The sequence below is a fragment of the Tupaia chinensis genome, unplaced genomic scaffold (assembly GCF_000334495.1).
Source record: "Tupaia chinensis unplaced genomic scaffold, TupChi_1.0 Scaffold142716_1, whole genome shotgun sequence".
Taxonomy (NCBI): Eukaryota; Metazoa; Chordata; class Mammalia; order Scandentia; family Tupaiidae; genus Tupaia; species Tupaia belangeri.
The window spans coordinates 6556315-6566043 of NW_006202562.1; the positions used below are offsets into that span (position 1 = coordinate 6556315).

The 9729-nt window shown below is 45.9% G+C and overlaps 1 protein-coding gene across 1 annotated transcript in view; it reads right to left on the minus strand.

Annotated features, from left to right (window-relative positions):
* SLC24A3 (solute carrier family 24 member 3) overlaps positions 1-9729 on the minus strand; it is a 530173-nt gene that overhangs the window by 59342 nt on the left and 461102 nt on the right. The window contains exon 7 of the mRNA XM_006163634.2: positions 4915-4940. Within this exon, the coding sequence (XP_006163696.1) occupies positions 4915-4940 (26 nt within the window). The remainder of the gene's footprint in view (positions 1-4914; positions 4941-9729) is intronic.

The window sequence follows — 9729 nt, forward strand, 5'->3', positions numbered from 1 at the left end:
CTTTCCTTTCACACCTTGGCTCGTTCCTTTTATCCTGCAGATAGCTGCTTAAATGCCACCTCCTCCAGAAAGCTTTCCTTGCCTATTCCTCCATTATCGCATGCCTCTGTTTATGTTATTTAAATCTTTGAACAATCTGTGATTATCCTGTTTATTTATTTATTACCTAATGCCTGAATCTAGCAGTTACTTGACCACAGTCCTTACACCTGACCTCTGAGCCAGCTGTCTGTTTTTCTTTCTCCAGAGACTTGAAATCCTGACAGCTGATTTCCCCACGCAGACACCCTGATCCTCACCCAGAGCCCTCTCCCCCGCACATGCAGCTCTTGGCTCCTCTGTGCAGGGGACGCTTCCTCCAAACCCCCATTTCCGTTGGAGCCGATGTGTATATGTAGCAGGGACTTCACTGGGAAGAGTGAAGCTATATTCACAGCCTGCATTTGAAGGAAAAGACGCCAGGATCTGAAGGGATACCACGCTAAGGCTTAGATGCAGTGTAACAGACTCAGTGAGAAGTCACCTGGAAATGAAGTGACTTCCGTGAAATAATGCTTAGGCTGAATGAAGGCCAGCACTTTCTGATCTATCACCCATTGCACCACCGGCCTGAGACAAGTCCAGCGCTTCCAAACGGGCGTTGTTCTCATTCTTTCAGGCATTTTTGATTTTATTACGTAAGTGAGCCATTCCATTGTCATGTTTGAACCAGGTTTCCTTCGGGCCGTTTCTCAGGGGTGCCTGAGGGATGGGGTTCCCTGCTTTCACTAACATTTCCAGTTCCCTTTCTTGGTGCCCACACTCTCGGTTCTCCCAACTCCTCCTCCATGCTGGACATACAGGCTCTCTAAGGTCTCTGTGCCACTCCACCTGCCGTTCTCACCTTTGACCGGACACAGCGTTGGATCAACAAGCCTCAACTCAACGTCCTTCAGTGTCCCTTCCCCAAATATGTGCCACTGCACCTGCCGTTCTCTCTGCCCTTTGACCGGACACAGCGTTGGATCAACAAGCCTCAACTCAACGTCCTTCAGTGTCCCTTCCCCAAATACCTTTCCCCCAATGCCAGGGCATCTCCAAATGACCCATAATTACGTCATGGCCAGCCTCGCCTAGGCCGAGAGTCCCAGGTCGGGCTGCGTTGATCCCATTTGCGTGTCTGGTTCTGGAGCACAGCTTGGCACACCCGGGACTGGACCAAATTCACATCTGGACAGTCGTCTCAGCACTCCTTCCCCCCCGCCCCCCATTTTTTTTTTTGAGAGTTTTTTTTTGCTATAGGGCACATGTGCTCGCCAGACAGACAGAGAGAGACAGAGAGATAGGAAGAGAGAAATCACCCCCCAGGGGGGATGGCCACACAGCAATCCCTTCTCCTCCATTCTCCTCTCGGGATCTTGGGCATGCACGCACACGTGCCCGGTGTGAGTTTAAGTCACCGGGTCCGGGACTCAAACTGTGGTCGACTACGTGGGAGTCTAGCAACATAACCATTACGCTAACTGCTGGTCCCAACTCCTTCCCCTTTTTTTCCCTTGGGCATTGGCATCTTTGCCACCTTCTTCTGACCACGATCACCCCCTTCTGTAAGGATCTGGTCCTGTGGCATGATCTGGGTTTGTTTCTTCCTTTCCCCAAACCTCCATTTGAATTAGTTTTCAACGGGTCCCCGACTTTCCTTCCAAGGAGCTCCTTCCCAAACTGGGAGGCGTTCCTTGTTCCCTCCTGGAGCGTGCTGCTCTGACTTTCCAGTCCCACCCAGGACAGCAAAAGCTATTCACCATCACCAGATAGACTGTCTTCAGGCTGTATTTTTCAAGATCTCTTATCTCTCCCTCACAACTTGAGACTCGCAAGAAGAAACAGAAACATCACCTTGATCAGCCAGTTCTCTTGCTGGGCCTTGGACTCATGGAAGACACATTCCAGATTCCTTTTGACTACATCCTGGCCCTTGTGGAACTGTGGCCATGGATGCATCAGCCTTACTCGGCTGGTGGAGCATACATCCTAAAAAGCGGGTCTCTGATGCTTTGTATTTTAAGTGTCTTTTAGGACAGGTGCCTAACTGGACAGCACCCAATAGTACCACCCTTCTTTGACCTGCTAATAGAACTCTGCTATGCTGAGGCAGCAAGTAGAGACCCCTTGATCTCAAGGAGGGTGACTGCCACTCTCAGGAAGATGACAAATGACAGGTAGAAAGTTGTCATTCTAATCCCCCTTGCCATTTATTGGTCAAGCCAGACCTAACTGTAACCGAAAAGATGTAAGAGGCAAGGGTACTAATAAAGCAATAGAGTCCCCTCTTCCTACTTCTTGTTTTCAGAACAAGCTTAATGGCTGGGATCACAGCAGCCACTTTGCGACCATTAGGAAAAGGTCAAAAGAAATGCAGAGCAATTGCACCAAGTACCTCCAGGTTCTGTTAAGTGAGAAAAATAAACCATTATCCCTTCAATCCTCTATAGTTGGTTTTCCTTTACCTGCTACTAAAAGCACACCTGACTGACTGCCCACCAGGTCTTGGCGGATTGTGACTCACTGTAGCAGGTTGTTTCAGGGACAGTGATGTCATCTGAACTGTGTACAGCAGGGACACCTTGCCTTGTGTATTTGTATTCGACAAAGATAATTTCTCCCTAAAGAGTACTACAGTTTCAAAATAAACACAATTGAAGTTAGTTTCCTTTTGAAGATTTAGGGTGAATTGGTTACCTGCCTTGAAATTACTAGGCCGTGCCAGACTGTTCTGTAAGAAAAGAAATTCATTGCTTAAGCTATTATTGGCATGTCACTGCGCTGTAATTGTACTCATTGAAGACTCTGATTTTTAAAGAGAGAAATCAACTCCTAGACCCATCCTTTCAGCCAAATAAATGCTCTTGATGGCTGGCTAAGAAGGTAGGAGAAGTGAACGGTAAAAATACCTTCAAGTTAATACAGTTTGCATCCATTAACAGAGGAGCTGAAATCCTTGGAAGTTCCAAAGCAGTGAAGGGCCAATGGCACAGACTTTAATCTCTCAGAGGCACTCATGTGCAAAATACTCCCCTCAGCCTGTGCATGTAATAACAATAATTACACAGCGGCCAGCACTCTGGGAAGGATGTTCTGATGTCCTGAAGGTGCCCTGGCCCCGTTCCTCCCTGAAAGCGAGGCCTATGCAGGCTGTAAGATTCCTGTACTTGTCAGGGAAGGACAAGCCACATCCAGGGACTCACAACTCACCTAACAATGGTCCTTGTGACCTCGTCGGGCTCCATGTCTAGCAGCCTTGGTACTCAGTGTTTGGACCTTGGATCTGATGACCTATTACCTTGGGAATCTAGACCCTTCGCCTGCAGCTTCCAGGCTCTACCCTGGGACGGAGTCATCTGACATCACAGTGAAAGCCTTTGGGATGAAGAGGAAATAGATCCTCCCTGCTTTGCTCCACAGTATCTGAAAGACCCTGAAAGACCTTCCAAGGTTACAGACTGAAATCGGCTTAGCGCGAAGCCTGTTTTCATTTCCTCCTGAACATTTTTCACACCACAGAGACGGTGGAAAAGAGGGCTCCCTCAAGATGACAGTAAGCCACCCCAGAGAGCGTTTCTTAGTGCTTTTCTGCACAAGCCAACCGTGCTACCACACCAACCATGCTACCAAGCCAACCGTGCTAACCACGCCAACCACGCTAACCACGCTAACTGTGCTACCACGCCAACCGTGCTAACCACTCCACCTGTGCTAACCATGCCAACTGCTAACAACACCAGCCTCGCCAACCACACCATCAGTTTGTTTGAGCATGCTTCTGGGAGTTTTCTCATGCTGCACTTCATCCCTAAGGATGTGAGGGGAAAACACCCGCAGTCTATTTGCTGGCCATGGCTAGGGCAGTACCATGGAGAGGTCTGTGCGTCTTACAGTAAATTCTCCGAGCTGTCTCCTCTCCCCTCTTGGATAGAGGAAGGACAGAGAGTTTTCAAAAGCATCTTAATACCTTGGCCGAGTGAAAAACAGTTACCATCAATATGATAGGTCCCCTGGCACTCCCAAATCCTGAAAATCACAGAGATTTCCTCAGATACTGTATCTGCAGTATACCTGCTCCCACAAAGAGTTAGCATTCATTTTGCTGAACGTGAGGCTGGTGGATTCTCTGTTTCTACCTTATTCCTAGCTTTAAATGATGCTATGAACGTTTTCTACCTACAAAGTCACGTTTATTCCTAAGAGGTTATCTCATACTTCCACAGATAAAATATTTGCAGAAATGTAATGAGAATATACAACATGCTCACTTTCGATTTCCATTTCAAACTTATCTGACTTGCTCTGAAACCCATCTCAAAAGGTGGTGGGATTTGGACAATTGACCAACCTGCAAATGTCTTTCCACATATTGAAGTTGGGCAAAATCTTCTGTGTACCCCCTCCCCCAAATAAAATAAAATAAAATAAAATATATAAAACAATTCATCTTCAGAGCTCTGAGATCTTTTTGAATATCTGGCACACTTTTAATGGGTTAAAGGTAACTAATGTGCCTAGATCTCAATTCTTAGCATATACATAAGATTAGGAATATAAAACATGGTTTGGACACAATTTGAGAAGATTAGTCAAATCTTGACTGTGGCCTGCAAAGAGGTCAATTGTAGAGAAGCATGGCTAAGTCATGATGTTTAACCTGGATGACAGACACATCTACATACCTCTTCTGGGCACTGCTGAGCCCAACAGAAAAGGTTTCTTCTCTGTGAAGGCAGATATAATTTCTGTGTCGAGGTGGAGAGAGTGTTCCCCCCAAATTTTAGTTGTTCCAAGCAGTCACCACATCTTTCTTTCCCAAACCCTACTTCTAGTCTTCAATGTATTTGGCTCTGCAGCACAAGGGAAAACTAGAGAAGAGACAGAGCTACTTACCAGGAAACTTTTTCATCATAAATGAACTGTGAAAAAAAATAAAAAGAGTAGAAGATTAGACACACACCCTTCCATGTGTACACCGTGCTTTAAGACTGCTCGTCGTCCAGCTGGTGGCTCGTATGATGTAATCAGGGCCAGCCTGGCATGTGAAGTCCCTGTGAGTAAATCACCCTCTGTACTGGAGACATCTTTGGGTGGTATTAGTGGAAGGAGATGTTGGAGGCTGGGTGGGGTTGGGCCTGTGTGCTGGGAAAGTCGCTCAGGTAATCCCATCCCTCCTGGGCTATCCTTCCAACAGTGGGGTGCAGGGAATGGTGGCCATCTTGGTAAGTACAAGTCTGTGAGATTTTAGATCTGGAAGGGGATGAAGGAGCTTAGTGGGTACTTCCCAGTGTTAGTCCTGAAAGATTTCTGCACCTCTGTGTGCCATGTGTAATGTCTTCAGAGTTTTTTTTTTTTTTTGAGAGGTTTTCGCTATAGGATGCGTGCGCTTGCCAGACAGACAGAGAGAGACAGAGAGACAGAAAGCGAGAAATCACCCCCCAGGGGTGATGGCCACGCTGCAATCCCTTCTCCTCCATTCTCCTCTCGGGATCTGGGGCACGCACGCACATGCGCCCGGCGTGAGTTCTAAGCCACCGGGTCCGGGATGCGAACTGCGGTTGACTATGTGGGAGTCCAGCGACATAGCCATTACGCTAACTGCTGGTTCCCGTCTTCAGATTTTTTAACGCAAGCATGTGGGCTTCCATGTACTCAATACTTTTCTTTTAATTGACCTCTCTCCATAAGAAAAAGTATTTTTAAAAAATTGTCTTATTTTAATTTTATTTATTCATCCCTTTATTTAAATTTGGCCAGAGAGAGAGAGACAGAGAGAGACAGAGAGAGAGAGAGAGAGAGAGGAAGTGAGGGAGTAAGCCACCAGGTCCAGGACTTGAACCATCGTCAGTCACGTGGGAATGTCCAGTGCTTTAACTAGCTATGTCGCTGGACGTCCCATAAAGAAATATTTTTACGGGACCAGCAGTTAGCGTAATGACTATGTCGCTGGACTCTCATGTAGTCAACTGTGGTTCAAGTCCCAGACCCGGTGGCTTAAACTCATGCCGGGCACGTGTGTGTGCGTGCCCAAGATCCCAAGAGGAGAATGGAGGAGAAGGGATTGCACGATGACCATCCTCCCATGGGGGGGGTGGGGGGTGGGGGTGATTTCTTGCTTTCTGTCTCTCTGTCTCTCTCTTTCTGTTTTTTTTTTTTTTTTTTTTTTTGAAAGGTTTTTTTATAGGGAGCCTGTCAATCACGGGTCCGAGACGTGAACCACGGTCGACTACGTGGGAGTCCAGCGACATGGCCATTACACTAACTGCTGGTTCCCTCTTTCTGGTGAGCACATGTGCCCTATAGCAAAAACCTCTCCAAAAAAAAAAAAAAAAAAGTTTTTAAAAAAGCTTTACATCACAACCAGAGGTGGAGGATCAGTACCTCTTATCACATGTAAAGGGTGTCCCTGAGAAATAAAAATAATAATAAGAAACTGTGTTTGCAGATCCTGGGAAGACACTATTGACTGTCCAAGCCCTGGGCTCAAGGCCTGCCCGATTGTTAAGGAAGGATAATAGCACAAATTTAGAAGCTCTGAAAGCTGCACAGGTGCCAAACTATATTCTTCCTCAATTTGGACTGAAAGGGAATATAAGTCTTCAAAAAGTTAATGGAAACCATATTATTATGAAAAAAACTATGTATGGATTTCGATTTTTTTGCAGCCAAAATAAACTGATACTTTAATTTATTCATTTTTTCCATGAACTTTCTGAAGTACCCTCATACAGAAAGAAGACACAATGGGATTTAATTTATGTAGGCTTGGTTCATATGCCATTTAAAATAATTTTTTACTTTGGTCAGGAGATTGGGGGAACCAGCAGTTAGCGTAATGGCTATGTCGCTGGACTCCCACGTAGTCGACCGCGGTTTGCGTCCTGGACCTGGTGGCTTAGAACTCATGCCGGGTGCGTGTGCGTGCGTGCCCAAGATCCCGAGAGGAGAATGGAGGAGAAGGGATTGCGGCGTGACCATCCCCCCTGGGGGGTGATTTCTCGCTTTCTGTCTCTATGTCTCTCTCTGTGTGTCTGGCGAGCGCACGCGCCCTATAGCAAAAACCTCTCCAAAAAAAAAAAAAAAAAAAAAAGGAGATTGGTATAATCCTTTGATTTATATAAGGAAACCGAACTGCAGAAACAGATAATTTTTTCTAAAGTGATTCGATTTGCTTCAGAATTGCTTCTAGAACACAGCCCTGCCCTTAATTTGGGGCTCTTTCTCTGTCACACCGATCTGCCCGGATGACATGTTGAAACCAAATGGGCATGTCAACAAGGAGTTTTCCTTGTAGGAAAATGCACATTATGAAAAAACTATGTGTGGATTTCAAAATTTGTTAAGACCAACATAAACTCACTCTTTGATTCCATGTTTCCATGGACTCTGCAAAGTCCCCTCCTATTTTATTCAAACAGGAAGTTGCACACCTGGTCTATAGCTCGCTCTTTCCACGCTCATGAAATACGCCTGGCTCTGAGTGTGCTCCCGAGTGGCTTCTGCTTCACAGGCAGTGGCTTTTGGAAGCTCTGAGGGAAGGACTTGCAGGACGGTTTGGGTGTAGGGTGTTGGTATGGCATGGAAATGGCAAACTTAGCCCACAATGTGGGCATCACCTTGGTTCCCAGCGACTGCTCAGATAGCTTTTGGTTGGGTAGAGATGTGAGCACATCTCAAAGGCAGGCAAGGTGTGGCTCTCACAAGGCAAAAAAGGAACTCTCTTCAACAAGCTTGAAGCTCAAAGAGAAAGATGAGGTGAAAAGCACATTCTGGCTTGTAACTCGTTCTTCCTAACAAGCCACAGAGAAGAGGTTGACATCATTTTTTTTTGGAAAGATTTTCACTGTAGGGTGCGTGCACTCGCCAGACAGACAGAGAGAGATATAGAGACAGAAAGCGAGAAATCACCCCCCAGGAGGGATGGTCACGCCGCAATCCCTTCTTCTCCATTCTCCTCTCGGGATCTTGGGCACGCACGCACACGCGCCCGGCGTGAGTTTTAAGCCACCGGGTCCGGGACACGAACCGCGGTCGACTACGTGGGAGTCCAGCGACATAGCCATTACGCTAACTGCTGGTTCCCGGTTGACATCACTTTTTAAAAAGAAGTATTTATTTAATTTTTATTTCTTCTTCTTCTTTGTTTAACATTTCCTATAGGACACATACACTCATGAGAGAGAGAGGAAGAGAATGAGAAAGCAAGCCACCAGATCTGGGACTTGAACTGTGGTTAGTCATGTGGGAGTCCAGCGCCCTAACGACCACACCACCTGCTGGCTCTGATTGGCATCGTTTTTGCTACTCTCATCTTTGTTGTGAAATTCAACAGGTTGGCATTTAGATGGAAATGTCACACCATAATGGGAAGAGAATTGAAGAAACTAGAAAAACAGTCCCATAAGTCAGGCTGGATGGTACAGAATCCATTCCCAGTTGTTTTGTATAATCAATGGCTTAAAAGAAAATCATTGTCAGAAGTCAAGGAACAGAGGAAATTATTTAAGATGAAAAACATTTTCTATTAATTGAAGTTAATTCAATATTAGTCTTAGCAACAGGGTAGAGCAATCAATTCGTAGCCACTTAAGAGAACATGAGCTACTGGAAAAAGAGTTTATTAGACAAGGCCAATTTAATTTTCTTCTATCAAGGAAGGTGGATAATAGCACTTAATATGAAAGCAGCTTTTAGGAAGCGCTAAAAGAGTAATACATAGAGTAATCTATGAGATCTTCCTGATGGGAGGGGGCACACATCCTGTGAAGGAACTCTGAGGATTCACTCATCCTGTGTGAAAGTTCCCTTTGTACACTTTCTAGTAACCAGCCCTGAGACTGACATGGTGTAAGCTATTGATTATTTCAATGATCATATTAAAGAAAAAAAAAGCTGAAGGAAATTAATTTTATGAAGGACCTAAACTGAGAACAGAATTTACATGGAGCACAATAAATCAGAGAAATAGTTGGGGACAGACCTGGGTGAGCCTGGGCAAGATATGGAACCAGGGAGAAAGTCTCATGAGCCTGGAGTCAAGAGGGCATGGGGATAAATAAGGAGTTGGATATAAGATTGGGGGGGGGGCAAGCAGGTGGCGTGGTGGTTATGGTGCTGGACTCCCACATGACCGACTACAGTTTGAGTCCTGGATCTGGCAGCTTGCGTTCTCACTCTTCCTCTCTCTCTCTCTGGTCAGATTAAAATAAAACAAATAAATAAATAACATAAATACTTCTTTAAAAAAACTATCAAGGGGGAAGACATGAAAAGAGAAACACTACAAGTACTGATACATGGTAGAGGTCCAGGAACATCCAGAGAACAGATAAGAACAGATAAGAACAGATAAGATTTTCCTTTGGTCTCTCTGCCCACCCCCCCCATCACTCATGCCTGATTGCTATGGGGAGAAGGCCTTTGCAAAGCCCAGAGGCTTTAGCTAACCTATGGCTGATGAGCAAACACGGTTCTGGCTTATCCTCCTTTAAGAGGATTGTGTAGAGAAATGAGAGGACTCGGGACCAGCAGTTGGCATAATGGCTATATTGCTGGACTCCCATGTAGTCAACAGAAGCTTGAGTCCCGGACCTGGAGGCTTAAACTCACGCCAGGCACGTGTGCATGCATGCCCAAGATCCCGAGAGGAGAACGGAGGAGAAGGGATTGCGGTGTGGCCATTCTCCCTGGGGGGTGATTTCTCGCTTT